Source organism: Felis catus, chromosome F1, assembly GCF_018350175.1.
Source record: "Felis catus isolate Fca126 chromosome F1, F.catus_Fca126_mat1.0, whole genome shotgun sequence".
Classification (NCBI taxonomy): domain Eukaryota; kingdom Metazoa; phylum Chordata; class Mammalia; order Carnivora; family Felidae; genus Felis; species Felis catus.
This window is the reverse complement of record NC_058384.1, coordinates 4,355,384-4,371,479: the sequence shown is the minus strand read 5'-3', so window position 1 is coordinate 4,371,479 and position 16,096 is coordinate 4,355,384. Positions and strand designations below refer to the sequence as shown.

General features: G+C 47.3%; 1 protein-coding gene across 4 annotated transcripts in view; it reads left to right on the top strand.

The window, feature by feature from the left end:
• Positions 1 to 15,576, top strand: part of KIF26B (kinesin family member 26B) — a 477,608-nt gene extending 462,032 nt beyond the window's left edge. For all 4 annotated transcript variants that reach the window (XM_023247495.2, XM_045048974.1, XM_045048975.1 and 1 more), the window contains one exon: positions 8,720 to 15,576. In XM_023247495.2, the coding sequence (XP_023103263.2) occupies positions 8,720 to 8,868 (149 nt within the window). In that variant the 3' untranslated portion in view covers positions 8,869 to 15,576. The remainder of the gene's footprint in view (positions 1 to 8,719) is intronic.
• Positions 15,577 to 16,096: the final 520 nt, after the last annotated feature.

Sequence of the window (16,096 nt, the reverse complement as noted above, 5' to 3'; positions counted from 1 at the left end):
TGTCATGGTGGGTTCTGTTTTTCATTTTTTTAATTTTGTTTATTCTTTATTGCCATGCAATATTGCCATGCTCTGTTATGTTAGTTTCAGGTGTATAACACGCTGATTCTCTATGTCGTGCTGTGTTCGCTGCACGTGTGGCACCGTCTGTCACCACACGACACCGGGACCACACCATTGACTATATTCCCCGTGAGAGGAAGAGGGAGGGAGGGAGACCCAGAATCAGAAGCCACGCCTTCCATCCCCGTGACATATTCGTTCTCTAACTGGAAGCCTGTACCTCCCTCCCCCCTCCTCCCTTCAGGCAACCACCAGTTTGCTCTCTGTATTTATGGGTCTGTTCCTTTTTTTCCGTTTGTGCAATTTTTCATCTCTTTTAAATTCTGCATGTAAGTGAAATCAAATAGCATTTGTCTTTCCCTAAGTATGGTGCCCTCTGGGTCCATTGATGTCGTTGCAGATGGAAAGAACTTGATCTTTCTTATGGCTGAATAATATTCCATTTTGCGCGCACGTACGTGTGTTTGTGTGCACGCGCGCGTGCATGCGTGTGGCGCGCACAATGCATATATCAGCCGTGCTGACGGGTTTGAGGTGACACCTCATTGTGGCTTTGATTTGCATTTCCCTGATGATGAGTGATGTTGAACTACCCTTCATGTGTCTGTTGGCCATCTGGATGTCTTCTTTGGAAAAAATGTCTGCTCAGGTCCTCTGCCTGTTTTCTAATTGGATTCTTTGTAGGTTTGGGGGTTGAGTTGTCTAAGGTTTTTTATATACTTTGGATATTAACTCCTTACCAGATACATCATTTGCAAATGTTTTCTACCACTCAGGAGGTTGCCTTTTTGTTTTGTTGATTGTTTGCTTCACTGTGCAAAAGCTTTTCATTTGGTGTAGCCCCAATAGTTCGTTTTTGCTTTTGTTTCTCTTCCCCGAGGAGACAGATCTAGAAAAATGTTGCTAAGGCCAATGTCCAAGAGATAACTGCCCATTTTCTTCTAGGAGTTTTATGGTTTCAGGTCTCATATTAAGGTCTTTCATCCGTTCTGAGGTTATTTTTGTGTGTGGTGTGAGAAAGTGGTCCAGTTTCATTCTTTGCGTGCAGCTGTCCAGTTTTCCCGATGCTATTTATTAAAGAGACTATGGTCTCTTTCACCAATGGTCTTTTCACCATTGTACAATCTCACCTCCTTTGATTAATTGGAATGTATAAGCATGGGTTTATTCCTCTGGCTCCCTATCTGTCCCATTGGTCTTTTTGTTTCTTTGTGCCAGTATCACACTGTTTTAATTACCATAACTTTGTAGTATAGCTTAAAATCTGGGATTGTGATGCCTACAACTTTGTTCTTCTTCCTCAAGATTGCTTTGACTATTCAGGGTCCTTGGCAGTTCCATACAAATTTTAGCATGATTTGTTCTTTTTTTTTTTAATTAAAATTTTTTTTTAATTTTTTAATGTTTGTTTACTTTTGAGAGAGAAAAAGAGAGAGAGAGACAGACAGAGCACAAGCAGGGGAGGGGAGAGAGAGAGAGGGAGACATAGAATATGAAGCAAGCTCCAGGCTCTGAGCTGTCAGCACAGAGCCCAATGCAGGGCTCAGACTCATGAACCACGAGATCATGACCTAAGCCAAAGTCAGACACTTAAACGACTGAGCCACCCAGATGCCCCTAACATGATTGTTTTCATTCTGTGGAAATTGTGACTGGTATTTTGAAAGGGATTACATTCAATCTGCAGCTTGCTTTGGGTGGTATGAACATTTTAATAATATTAATCCTTCTAATCCATGAGCATGGTATATATTTCCATTTGTTTATGTCATCTTCAATTTCTTTCATCAGTTTTTTAATAGTTTTCAGAGTGCAGATAGATATTCCACCTCCTTGGTTAAGTTTTCTTCCTAAGCATTTTATTATCTTTGGTGCAATTTGAAATTGTTTTCTTAAATTTTTTTTAACATTTATTTATTTTTGAGACAGAGAGAGAGAGAGAGAGCATGAACAGGGGAGGGTCAGAGGAAGAGGGAGACATAGAATCTGAAACAGGCTCCAGGCTCTGAGCTGTCAGCACAGAGCCCGACGTGGGGCTCGAACCCACAGACCGCGAGATCATGACCTGAGCTGAAGTCAGACGCCCAACCGACTGAGCCACCCAGGCGCCCCTTAAATTGTTTTCTTAATTTCTCCTTTGGCCAGCTCATTATTCTTGTATAGAAATGCAACAGATTTCTGTATATTAATCTCATATCCTGCAACTTTCCTGAGTTAATTTATTACTCTTAATGGTTTCTTTGTGGAGTCTTCAGGGTTTTCGTTACAGAGTATCATGTCATCTGCACATAGCAACAGTTTTATTTCTTCCTTACCAATTTAGATGCCTTTTATTTCTTTTCATTGTCTGATTTCTATGGCTAGGACTTCCAGTACTAAGTTGAATAAAAATGAGTGGACATCTTTTTCTTATTCTTGATCTTAGAGGAAAAGCTGTCAGTTTTTCAACATTGAGTATGGTGTTCGCTATGGGTTTGTCATATATGGCCTTTATTATGTTGATGTTGTTCCCTCTAAACTCAGTTTGAGAGTTTTTATCATGAACAGATGTTGTACTTTGTCAAATGCTCTCTCTGCATTTATTGAGATGATCATATGGGTTTCATCCTTCAATGTATTAATGTGACGTATCACCTTAATTGATTTGTGCATATTGAACCATCTTTGCATCTGTGGAATAAATTCCACTTATTCAAGGTGAATGATTCTCTTAATGTATTGTTGAATGTGGTTTGCTAATATTTTGTTGAGGATTTTTGTATCTATATTCATCAGGAATATTAGCCTATATTTTTTATAGTGTTTTTATATGACTATGGTATCAGGGTAATGCTGGCCCCTTAGAATTAATTTGGAAGCTTCCTTTTGGAGTAGTTTGAAGAGAATAGGTATTAACTCTTCTTTAAATGATGGGTAGAATTCACCTTGAATCCATTTGGTCCTGGGCTTTTGTTTGTTGGAAGTTTTTGATTACTGATTCAATTTTACTACTAGCCATCAGTTCAGACTCTCTGTCTCCTCTGGATTCAGTTTTGGAAGTTTGTATGTTCCTAGGAATTTATCCATTTCTTTAGGTTGTCCAATTTGTTGGCAAAGTTTCCATTGTAAAATGAAAAATCATTTCATTGTATTTTTCCTTGTATTCCTTTGTGTTTGGTGTTTTCTCTTTGATTTCTGATTTTCTTTATTTGAGTCCTATTTTTTTTTGATGAGTATACCTAAAAGTTTATCAATTTTGTTTTTCTTTTCAAAGAACCAGCTCTTGGTTTCATTGATCTTTTCTATTTTTTAAGTCTCTATTTCATTTATTCCTGCTTTGATCTTTATTATTTCCTTTCTTCTGCTAGCGTTGGGCTTTTTTCTTCTTTTTCTGCTTCCTTTAGGTATGAGGAGAGATTGTTTCAGATTTTTCTTGTTTCTTGAGGTAGGCCTGTATTCCTATAAAGTTCCCACTTAGGACTACTTTTGCTGTATCTCAATTTTGGATCATTGTGTTTTCATTTGCATTTGTCTCCATGTATTTTTTTTTTTTTCATTTCCACCTAGATTTCTTCACTGACACATTGGTTGTTTAGTAGTCTGTTGTTTAGCTTCCACATGATTGTGGTTGTCAGGTTTTTTCCTGTAATTGATTTCTGCTTTCGTACCACTGTGGGTGGAAAGATATTTGATATGATTTCAGTCTTCTTAAATTTATTGAGACTTGTTTTGTGTCTTGACATGTGATCTTTCCTGGAGAATATTCCATGTGCATCTGAAAAGAATGTGTATTCTGTAGTTTGGGGATGGATTGTTCCTGTATGTATCTGCTAAGTCCATCTGGTCTAATATGTCATTCAAAGTCATTGTTTCCTTGCTGAATTTCTGCTTGGATGATTGATTGATGTCAGTGGTGTGTTAAAGTCCCCTACTATTGTGTGACTGTCAATTTCTTCCTTTATGTCTGTTAATATTTGCTTTTTGTACGTAGGTGCTCCACTGTTGGGTGCATAGATATTTACATTTGTTGTACCCCCTTATTGTATTAATTTCTTTGTCTTTATGTAATTCCCTTATTTGTCTCTTCTTACAGTCTTTGTTTCAAAGTCGGTTTTGTTTGCTAAAAGTGTTGCTAAACCTGACTTTTATTTTTTTTCTTTATTTTTTTTTTTAATTTTTTTTTCAACGTTTTTTTATTTATTTTTGGGACAGAGAGAGACAGAGCATGAACGGGGGAGGGGCAGAGAGAGAGGGAGACACAGAATCGGAAACAGGCTCCAGGCTCCGAGCCATCAGCCCAGAGCCCGACGCGGGGCTCGAACTCACGGACCGTGAGATCGTGACCTGGCTGAAGTCGGACGCTTAACCGACTGCGCCACCCAGGCGCCCCAAACCTGACTTTTATTTATTTATTTATTTATCCGCTTCTATTTGCGTGGAATATCTTTTTCCATCCCCTCACTTTCAGTCTGTATGTGTCTTTAGGTATGAAGTGAGTCTCTCGTAGGCAGCATATAGATTGGTCTTGGTTTTTTATGTTTTGTCACCCGATGTATTTTGACTGGAGCATCGAGACCATTTACACTGAAAGTAATTATCAATAGATGTGGACTTACTGCCATTTTATCAATTGCTCTCTGGTTGTTTTTGTAGTTCATCTTTGCTCTTCTTTTGTTTTCTTTCCTTGTGATTGATGACTTCCTTTAGTGTTATGCTTGGTTTTCTTTTTATTTTTTTGTATCTGTTGTAGCTTTTTGGTTTGTGGTTCCTATTTAGCATCCTAGCTATATAGCCGTCCATATTAAATTGAAGGTCATTGAACACAGTCTAAAAGAACTTCATTTTTGCTCCCCCCTCCACATTTTATATACATGTTATCATATTTTACATCTTTTTGTGAGTCCCTATAACTAATTTTTTATTTTTAAAAAATTTTTTTAAATGTTTGTTTATTTTTGAGAGACGGAGAGACAGAGCACGAGCAGGGGAGGGGCAGAGAGAGAGGGAGACACAGAATTCTGGGCAGGCTCCAGGCTCTGAGCTGTCAGCACAGAGCCCGACGTGGGGCTTGAACTCATGAACCGCCAGATCATGAACGGCGAGATCATGACCTGAGCTGAATTCGGACACTTAACTGACTGAGCCACAAGGCGCCCCCTAGTTTTTTAGATATAATTGGTTTTCTTACTTTTTTCTTTCAACCTTCATACTAGCTTTTGTAAGTGATTGCTCTGTATGTTTGCTTTACTCGTGAATTCTTTTCCTTGCATAATTTTCTTCTAATTAAGGTATTTTCTTTCCTACTTCAGTCTCTTTAAACATTTTTTATGAGGCTCTTTTAGTGGTGATGAACTCCTTTAACTATTGTTTGGGAAATTCTTTATCTCCCCTTCAATTCTGAATGATCATCTTGCCCACTGGATTATTCTTGGTATTAGGTTTTTTTTCTTTCAGCACTTTATATTTATCATGACTCTCCCTTCTGGCCTGCCAAGTTTCTGCTAAAAAAACAGCTGATATTCTTATGAGGTTTCCCTTGTATGTAACTGGTTGCTTCTCTCTTGCCGCTTTAAAAATTCTCTTTATATTTAATCCTTGACATTTTAATTATTATATGTCTTGAAGTGGACCTTCTTGAGTTCACCTTGTTTGAAACGCTGTGCTTTCTTCCCCACGTTGGGAAGTTTTCCGCTATTATTTCTTCAAATAAGTTTTCTGCCCCTTTCTCTTTCTCTTCTCCTTCTGGGGCCCCAATAATGTGAATGTTAGTACATTTGACGTTGTCCCAGAGGTCCCTTAATATATCTCATTGTCTATTATTATTTTAACTTTTTGTTATTCAGCTGAATACTTTTCATTACCATTTCCCAGATCACTTATCCGTTTTCTGCCTCCGCTAATCTGCTGTTGATTCCCTCTTATCTATTTTTCATTTCGGTTATGTATTCTTCACCTCTGGTTCTTATTTATGTTTTTGGTCTCTTTGTTTAAGTTCTCACTGAGCTCATCCACGTCTCTCTCCAGTCAGGTTCAGGTGAGCATTCTTACGACCATTTCTTTGAACTCTTCATCGGGTAGATTGCTCATCTCCATTTCCTTTAGTTCTTTTTCGGAGGTTTTGTCTTGTTCTTTCAGTTGGAGTATATTCCTCTGTCTCCTCATTTTCTTTGACTGTCTGTGCCTCTATGTGTTTATTTCTTCTCATGAACTTGAAGGAGTGATCTTGTGTAGGAATGTCCCCTGTGTTTTGACTGTCTGTGCATCCTTGGCTGGCTGGCTATAGCTGCAGCTGGCACAGGCTAGGGAATGGGGCAGTCTGTGCTGAGACTTCCCTGGTGGGACGGCTGGGGCTGAAGTGGTGCAGGCCTGGGGTGTTCCGTGGTGCTTTGAACCTGTGTCACCTTGGCAAGATGGCTGGAGCTTTGCGAACGCCGTCCAGGACCATCAGGTGTGTGCCACACTGGGACCACGTTGGTGGGACTGCCAGGGCCAGTGTGGCCTGAGGGTCTGGGATTTGCTGTAGCAGCAGGCCAGCTAGGTGTCTCAACCCTGCTCCTGTCTGCACTATCAAGGTGAAGGGGGAATGGAAACCATGGCCCTAGCCTGTGCTGTCATCCTGGAGAGAGTTCCAGCAGCTTCCTTGCTATTTGGCAGAGTTCTAGGGCCGGTACCTGTATACTCTTATTGCTTTTTAAAACTGTGGCTTTTGGGGGGCTCCTGGGTGACTCAGTTGGTTGAGCACCTGACTCCGGCTCAGGTCATGATCTCACAGTTCGTGGGTTCAAGCCCCACGTCGGGCTCTGTGCTGACAACTCGGAGCCTGGACCCTGCTTTGGATTCTGTGTCTCCCTCTCTCTGCCCCTCCCTGGCTCACACTCTGTCTCTCTCCCTCAAAAATAAATAAACACTAAAACGTTAAAAAAAAAAAACAAAACAAAACTGTGGCTTTTTTTTCTGTGCCACAGAACATCTGGAGCCCGAGTGGGCTGAGGGCCCAGAGCTCACTGACTGGCAGGCTGACTACGGCACCTGGACCGAACTCCCTTCTGTGCTGTAAAGGCAGAGGGTGAATGAATGTAAACTATGACTCTCCCCAGCCCCTCCGGCTTGGAGAGAGTTCTAGCAAAGCCTCTCACTATTTGGCACAGGGCTGGTTCCTTTCTGTTCTAGTTGCCCTTTTAAACCATGGCTTTTTTTTTTCCCTGTGCCCCAGGGCTGACGAATCTGCTCCTGGCCCCTCAGTTCTATCCCTCCCAGCAGCTGACAGCACCCCGGGCAGGAAGCAGTGTTGGGAGTGGGTCTCCCTGCATTGCCGTGTCTCCATCCCTCTCCTGGTTCTCTGTGCGGTCCCTCCATCCTTTGTCGTGCAGGCAGCCTTCAGTCAGCCCTCAGTTCTTCATCAGGAAGATTTGCTCAGCAGGGAGGCACACATTTAGTGTGTCGAGGAGGGGGAGGTGAGTTCAGGGTGCTCCTCCGTCGCCATCTTGGGCCTTCCCTCTGTGTTTAGTTTTGTATTATTTTTCTCGTCCCTCTGTTTTTTAAACTTTAGACACTCGGGAGCCCTCGGTCTCCTCCCCGGCTCCAGCCCTGAGGGTCTGTGACCCTGAGCAAATCACCTCCCTTGCCAAGGTCTCAGTTAAGGCACCTGTAACAAGAGGCAGCCCTCTTGAGAACCCCGTGCATTTCCCTGGCACTCGTGTCACAGTTCTGGGGCCGTGTTCACTTTCAACCTCTCATTTTTATTGTACTCTCCATGGCAACTCGAGTTTGGTAAAGGAGGCAGAGGAGCGGCTGTGACTCTCATTTTGCTTTTAAGGCGCCTGAGCTGGTGGAGGGTAGCCCTGGCTGACCCAGAGTGCAATGCAAGTGTCCACCTCAGATTCCAGGGCCGTCCCCCCACCCTGGCTGCTGTCCACGCTGGGCCCCCTGCGGCTGCCCTGAAGCCAGCGCCGGGCAGCCCAGCCCCCCGCCCCCACCTGCCCAGTCACCGCTGGACAGAGCAGGGGCCCGGGGACAGGAGGGAATGGCCCCAGATAACTGCTCTTTAGGGACTGAAGGAAGCAGACTGTTCGCTCTGTGCAGGCCCGAACCTGGGGGACGGCATCTGGGTCCTAAATCTCAGCGCGTGTGCCCAGTGCAAGGGATCCTGATTATCACAGATGTTGGCGTCGTCATTTCCTGAACCACCAGTGAGTGTGTGAGAGTAGGAGGTGCCAGGAGACAGGGTCGGGTTACTCCACCCGCTCAGAGAGGCAGTTGTGTGCAGCTGTGAGAAGAAATACGCAGGGAAAAGCGACCATAATGTACGTAGACAAAGGGATAAGTGTCACTCAGGTGAGGAGACCCCCAGAAAGGAGGGGATTCTCTGCACCCCGGCTTGGAGATTTATTTTATCACTAATAAAGAATAATGGCTCTGTCGAGGCCCACAGCCTGTGCTGGAGGCGGATGGGGGTGAGCTGAGCTGGAGCGTCGCCTGATCCCTCAGTAGAGTCCCCGTAAATTAAGAGGTGTCTGAAATCACCGTGAGAGCGGAGGACCCCGGCGTAAATGCAGGTGGCGGGCAGGGTCCCGTCCCAGCCCGGGGAGGCGGTGAAGCGGGCAGGGGGACACGGGGGCGGCGGGTGGTGAGCGGGAGGTGCCCTCCACGTCTCCACCAGCCTTCTCCTCCTTTGCAGTTGACTTGGAGCAGGTCTGGGAGCTGGATTCCCTGGAGTACCTCGAGGCGCTGGAGTGCGTGACGGAGCGCCTGGAGAGCCGTGTCAACTTCTGCAAGGCCCACCTCATGATGGTCACCTGCTTCGACATCACTTCCCGGCGCCGGTGAGGCGCCGGCCTGGCCCGCCAGCCCCTGGCCCCCCGGGACCCCACAGCCAGCCCCTCGCCTGGCCCTTGGTGCCGGCGGCTGGGACACAGCAGAAGGAGGATGAAGGTTGGTGCAAGTCTGGAGTGAGCGCTGAGCGGGAGGCAGTTTTCTGGTGTTTTCTGTAGGAAAGGTGCGAACACCGCGCGTGTGGGAGGAGGAAACGATGGAAAGCCCAAGGACGTGGAAGCCCCGTGAGACTGAAAAAGCACTTTGAGGAACTTTCGAGAACTTGTTTATACAGGGGTCCTGCTGGCAAGAGACCTCTCTCTTCTCTGGCTTTGTGGGAAGGGGCGAGGGTGCGCACAGGATCGCTGTCGGGAGCGAGACCGGAACAGCGGATTCCCCAGAGCGACTGATTAAGTGCCTTGCAAATCTTTATTATCCAAACCTTTCTGTTCATACTTTCTCGTGTCCAGACGGTGCTGGTCCAGACGGAAACAACCACAAAACAAAACAAGCCCCATGCGTTTTTTGAAGTGTATTTGCAGCTCGCTTTCTCTTGGTGTTTGATCCGATTTCTGACTTGCTGTTTCTACGTAAGTAGTGTTTGTAGAGCTGTTCCCTAATCGGTATTGCTTATGAATAAATGTTAACTGTCCTTTACGGTTCTTCCACTAAGGCCACTTGCACAGAGCATAGGGGCTGCACGGGCACAAGCCAGTGTGTCTCCAGAGAAGGTCGGAACAGCAGGTGACGCTCGATGCCACCCCACAGCAGGGGGCAGGGGCAGTGGGCGGACTCGTGGGGCAGGTGCACGTGGGCTCGAGAGAACGGGAGAGGCGACGGGGGCCGCGTTTTGAAGGGAAAAGAAGCCTGTGTGACCCGGGCCTTACGTGCCCTTGGAGAGGGATGTTTGTTGCCGACGACACATCTTCACCTTCCTGATGCGTGTGTTCGTTCCTTTGCCCACAAACCCAGGGTTTTTCATGGCCCTCAAAACATTCTCCATGGTCGTTTTGATTCCAAAGACTGGATTGAGAGCTTGAACCGACTCAAGAGAGCCATACTTTTTGTTCTCCAGTCTTGCGAGTTTGTTAGAAGCAGGGGATCTTCCCCAGTTGAGAGAATGTACTCAGAGACTCAACAGTGTGGGTTCAGAATAACAAAGGAGGTTGGGATCACACCACGGCTCTGTTGTCCAGGGTGCTGCTTCAGTGCAAACGGTCCCCAGTCTCCCATGTCCCGAGGCCTCCATCCCTAGAAAGGACAGGCTCGTCCCCTCGGGCCTGGCACCGGAAGGCGGAGAGGTTTCCTGTGGTGAACCACACCCCCCTGGAGAGCCAGGGCCCGGGGCTTTTGTCCAGGTCTTAGGTCCCAGCGACGTAGGACCTAAGCCTCAGATTGAGATGTTCATTCTACCACGACCCCCCCCCTTAGGGACTCTCATACCCACTGTAGTGATGGAACCCCAAGGCACCGAGTGGTCAGCGGATTATCTGACACCAGCTGTGGAGGAGCAGCGGCCTCCTCTTACCTCCCAGGTCAGGGCCCTCGCCTGCTCATGGTTAAGAGGGCTCAGCCTCTCAGAGAATCCTACTCACGTTTGCCCTCAAATGCAGCATAGCATCAGGAGTCTATTTCTAGGCTAGACAGCCCCTGCTACCCGGCACCTCAGCCCCAGCTGCCCCCCAAGGAAACAGACCTGTGCGCGTCTGTGCCGGCGAAACTCAGCCGAACTCGGTACATAGGAACCGAGGTCTCGTGAGCCCGGCTACCTGACCCTTTACTGGCCAGGACAGGCACAGATGGCGCTGGCGGCTCGAGTGTTTGGAAGTCAGCCCCCTAGACTGGAAGCCAGCCTCATGGATGACAAGTCGAGCTCCACATTGTCAGAGCCTGCTCCTACACGGAGGGACACGCAGGATACGGTCTCATCGGAGAGCCTGATGGGCAGAAACATGGTAGAAGTGTTCAGGAATGGACCGATCTCCCTAGTTTAACAAGTCTGTCACCTGGGGAAGCAGGGCCTCCCCACCCCACTCCTCAGCCTTAACCCCAGCCTACGGGGCAGTGCAAGGCTCTGGCCACACCTCTGGTCTCACAGCACCTGTACGAACAGACTTGTTCAATGGCAATGTTGTGGAAGCTTCTGGATCTTGGCCAAGGGATGCCCATCTTCTGAGCCTTGAGTTTGCATCCCCTTGGGTTTCTGCTCTGAAATATACTGCTTCACGCAAAGCCTTTATTTGGGGAGTTGTCAAAGGTGAGTATTCTGGTCTTCGTTGGAAACAAATCACTTGACGAGCACCCCGCGTGCTCAGCATTTTCCCCGGTGCGTCACCCCCAGCTTCCAGGTCACCACACTGCGCAGGCTTCCCCAGGCAAGGGGGTGCTGATGCTTTCCCTGGAGTGAGGCCAAGTGGAAACATCTACAGAAACTTAAAATCTCAATTAGTGGAATCTTTCCTCCTACCAAAGCTTGCTGTCGTACATTGGTAGCAACTCCACAAGAGAGCAAAAGCATTGAGTGAAACCAAGAGCTATCTTACTGAGTCCAGTTGGCTTCCCCAGGATGCCACGCCATGGAACGTCTCGCGGGATGTCGTCAGCCAGGCTGAGGACTACAACTTTGTGTGGAGGTTGTCCATTCTGGCTTTTTCTTTTCTTTCTCTTTCATTATTTTAAACCTACGTAAGCTGCAAACATCTTCGTGTACCTAGTATTGATTAATTATGTGAAGACGTCATGAATTTCATGCTGTCACGTGCTGGTTCCTGGTTCTACCTGTGAGTTGACTATACAGGATGCTGTTCGGGCACAAAAGAAAGCAGGTGTGAGCAACTATCCCACTAATTGAAGAATGCCTTGTTGAATGACCAGATAAGTGGTTCCACATTTTGGTCTTGGTGACAGATAACCCAAGAAGGCAAGGAGAATGGCACAGAACTCCCATTATCCATACATAGAAGGACCGGAAACGTCTTATTTGAAATTAACGTTTCGATGCATAAAGCCTTAATTCCTCGTCTGAAATCTGCCCTCCACCCTCCAAATAGTTTAGCGTGAGGTGTAGCATTAAGCAGAACAAAACGCAGACAGACAAAGACAAAAGGGAAGTAGTGATATGGTTTCCCGCGGAGTAAATCCATCTTGCTTTTCATGATGCTGCTTTGTGCTGTTGACAGAGTGACAGTTGGCTTTATCCCAGGCTTCCGGTCCCCACCTGAGAGCTGCAACCTTTGATCTTCTTGCCCTTGAATTCCTCCCTCCATCACGGAGAAGCTGTCGCTAACTTTCATCTCTTCCAGATTCGAAATCAGAACACCGCGTTCATTGTTTTATCTTGTGTTGCTATTCTGAACACGGGGAAGTTGGTGCAGATGCGGGGAGGGGGGAGGGTCGTACAAGGGACCCTGAGCTGGGGGGTGGGGAAGGGGGAGAAGATGGCAGCCCAGCGCAGGGAACCCCGCAGGCAAGAATCTGGTCAGTCGTCAGAAATTAGTCTTGAGCTTGAAGTCTGTGCTCCTGGAAGATGGCAGTGGCTTCACCGTGGCCACAAATACCATCCGGGAAGGTGGTTCCAAAGGTCCGACACACGCATTCACATCTTGTGCCTGTTCTTAGATTTCTGTTCGTGAAGGGCAAGGGGCCCTTCTTCTCTGGGCTTCAGATTCTAAAGCTGATGGTGAATTTGGATTAATCCGTAACCCTTAAGTGTCACCGTGTGAAAGCAGTTCACTGACCTGGGCTTCGTGGGACCGAGAGCTAGGCTTCCAAGAGCCGACCGACTGTGGCCGACTGTGCAGACACAGTGGCCAGTCTCATTAGCCACGGCTGATGTGCAGTTGAGGCACCCCAAAAGCTATGCAGTGAATGTTTTAAAGTTCCTTATTCCCAAAAGGATTTCAGGCTACAAAAGAAATTACTAAAGATGAGTCCGTGTCACAATTGAAACCGGAAGAAATCAAGAAGAATGTACTCATTTTTCTTTCCTTCTGGAATATTCGAGCATATCCTAAAGGATTTCCTCACTTTTAAAGGCAACATCTTTTCAACCCTGAAACCATGTCAAGTAAGAAAGAGGTTGAAAGTCTTGTCACAACTAGTTGATGCTAAATAAACTGCCCGGTCCCGCCGTCCCCGGGATCTCCCTGCCACTGCCTGGCGTCCCGCGACGGAGGGACGCTCCTCACCACTGCCACATGAGAGACCTGGCTGCACCGAGAAAGCCCAGCACAGCCCACTGTCTGTCCCACATGAAACAAAGCCAGATGCCCCGTTTCACGGACACTGCCAACAAATGGTCTAAAGGGGTTTTGGAGTTGGGGGGTGGGAGGTGGTCAAGAAACAGGCGGTAGAAAGACTATGTTTCTCTGGACTATAATATCTCTTTCCCCCTCCTTCAGCAGATATCCATCAACATTTGTGGGTAAGAACTCACAAATTTGTGTCACTTAGCAATTTTCCCGACAAAAATGCATATATATATTTTTTAAATTACAAACTGTTCATTTCCAGATAAAAGCCCAATTCCAACCCAGGAGAAGCCTGTGTAGCTCAAGCCCTTCTTGTCAAAAAAGTATTTTGTCCATTCATAGAAGCTAGTTTATTCATTCCTGAACAAACACATTCTGCTTTTGGGTGGCCGTCCTCAGAACTGGAAATGATGTCATAATATCGGACCCAGAATGGCGCTCGAGGCGGTAGAGAGCCTTCAGTGCACCCAGTGAACACTCTCCAGACGGACTTGTGCCCGTGCGTGGACTTGTGCCCGTGAGTGCGTGGCCCTCACCCGTCTGCTTTACGCAGACACAGCTAAGAGGGCTCATGGCTTCATTCCCCCCACGGCTAACCAACAGCCCACGGTCATGCTCAACCTAGGAGGAAGTTTAATTTCTTTGCAAACTCAGGATATTGTTTTAGAGCATCACTTGTGTTTTATCCTTTACTTATACATCACACTTGGAAACGCTATCCAAGTGCTATGCATTAAAGTGTAAGTTGGGGGCATTGGCTGTTCTTTCCCCGCCCTCTAATGAGGTCTGCTGATGGCGACACCGGCCCCGGGGAGGAAAGATAGATAAATCTGGAGAGCAGGGATTAGGGTCCAATCCTCAAAGTACAGGGCTAAGTTCAAAATCTAAGCTGTTTCTATAGCGAATAGCTGAGGGAGGGAAAGGTCCCTTCAGTTTGAATTTGATGATAATGGGCTTGGAAATTGGCCTCCACAGGCCTGGACGGAATACCTGAGAATTCTGAGGAAAGTGTGGACGGTAGTAGGTTGTCGCCGTCCCCAGAGAGCCCCACCTACCCGTCAGGCGCTACGGAAGGGGGTTTGGGAAAGCGACCAGATCTCCTTCCCCTGGATGTGGATAGTACCTGTTTTTCCTGGAGAAACCAAAGCACTTTACTGAGTCTTACAGCCCGTAATACTTAAGGCATCTTGTCCCCTCCCTGGGTCCCTGAGAGGCAGGGAGGGGCTGGGGTCAGTAGTCTCATTTGAGAGGCAGCTATACCTAGGAGAAAAGCCGTGAGCCAGGAGTAAGGAAGCCGGGGGCCAGGCCCCGTTCCCTCCCTCGCTATGCAACCTTGGGCCAGTGGCTCCACTTTGCCGGGCCTCGGGCTCCCCAGCGGGAGATCGGGGGTCACCATAGCTGCCCTTCCGGGAGAGTGTGGAGCGAAAATGGTATCATCGGTGGGAAGTGCTTTGAAGAAATTCAAGCTCTGTGTTAGGAGCTGGGGATAATCATTTATACACGAGGAAACTGAAGTCAAGAGTCCGTGAGCGGCCCAAGTCCACAGAGTAGTTTTATAGCTGAACGTGACTCGAGTCCGGCATCTTGGGCTCTTCCTGTGAGGTGTGTGAGTACGTGAACGTCCGTCATGCCTCCGTGCCGGCGCTCATGTGGGCACGGGGCGTAGATGGGGGCATGTGTACAGGAAGGGATGTGACGCGATGGAACAGCATAGGACCGAAAACCGGAGTTCTGAGTCCAGTTTTGTCGAAAGTCCTATGGCCTCGGCCACACTCCCTAACTCCGTTTTCTAATCTGTAACACGAGGACATTGTGCTAAACGATTGTCGTGGTTCCTGCCGCTCTCGTCATGTATGTATGTATATAGAGATATGCTTATCTGTAGAAATGGGCCGGTTTGGAAATTGGAGACAAGGCCTGCCAAGTCATTTATTGTATCAGAAACAGCCAGTTCTCGGAGACGTCCACCAAATCTTGTTCCCAAATTCGATGGTAGTATTTAACGTCGTCGTTTTAAATTCACCGTTTGGATAAAAGATTGGTGCCGTTTGAAAAAATCAAGTTCTTCAGCTTATAACGAGTGTTTGCCGTTAAAACTTTTTAATAAACGTCACTTGTTAAAGTCTGAAATTCACCGATTCTGTACTTGGGCAGGTCCCAGCAACCTATTTGCAGACAGGCTGGGTTTTGTGTATGGGCCCTCACGTAGCTATATACAAGTTAGCTGCTGGCTTGAGCATGATGAATATGAGCAGTCTATCCGGAGACCAGTCTGGAAAAGGAGGTTCTAGTTCTCAAAAACTGATGACATGAATCCATGAAGCTGTGTGCCATTTCCAATGTGAAGATAGTGTTTGCCGGCTATGATCTCGGACCTTTTGTGGCATATGAGGTGTAAAATGTTGTCAAAAAAAGAATCTGGTGTTTAAAAAGAATCAAACTATAGTGGCATTAAATGTTCACTTCTCTTCTACTCAGAGTCCTGGATGCCTCTCTATCCAATGTATCCTGTTCAGAGGGGAAAACAGTTCAGGGTCTGGGAGGAGGGTTCTGCACACTAGAGCAACCCCTTGGCTGGGGGTTTTCTCCCGGTCCCCTAGGGAGCTCCCGGGATGGGGCCTGCCTTATTCCGCTGTGGGGCTGGCCTCCAAGTTCAGATGCTCGGCCGGGGCCAGGTGCACGTGGGGGTTGGTTGAGTCACAGAGCTCCCCCGACCCCCTCACTGTTCGGCCTCCCTGAGAGTCAGCCGCCGGGCTGGGGTCACACGTGTGAGTGTGGAGAGGCGTGGTCTTGATGTGGTATTTTCGTTGGCACAGTGCCTCTGCGCGGCCCGGTGTCGGAGGCTTGCACAGGGTAGAGACGCTCTCAGTCCGGCCTGGGCTGGACACACAACCCCTTGTCACAACCGTGCTGGTGTGAGCTGCAACCGGGTGCACTCAGGTAAGAAAGCAAAATGAGATCAGGGCCTAAGAAAAGGTCTCCGAGAGTACCCC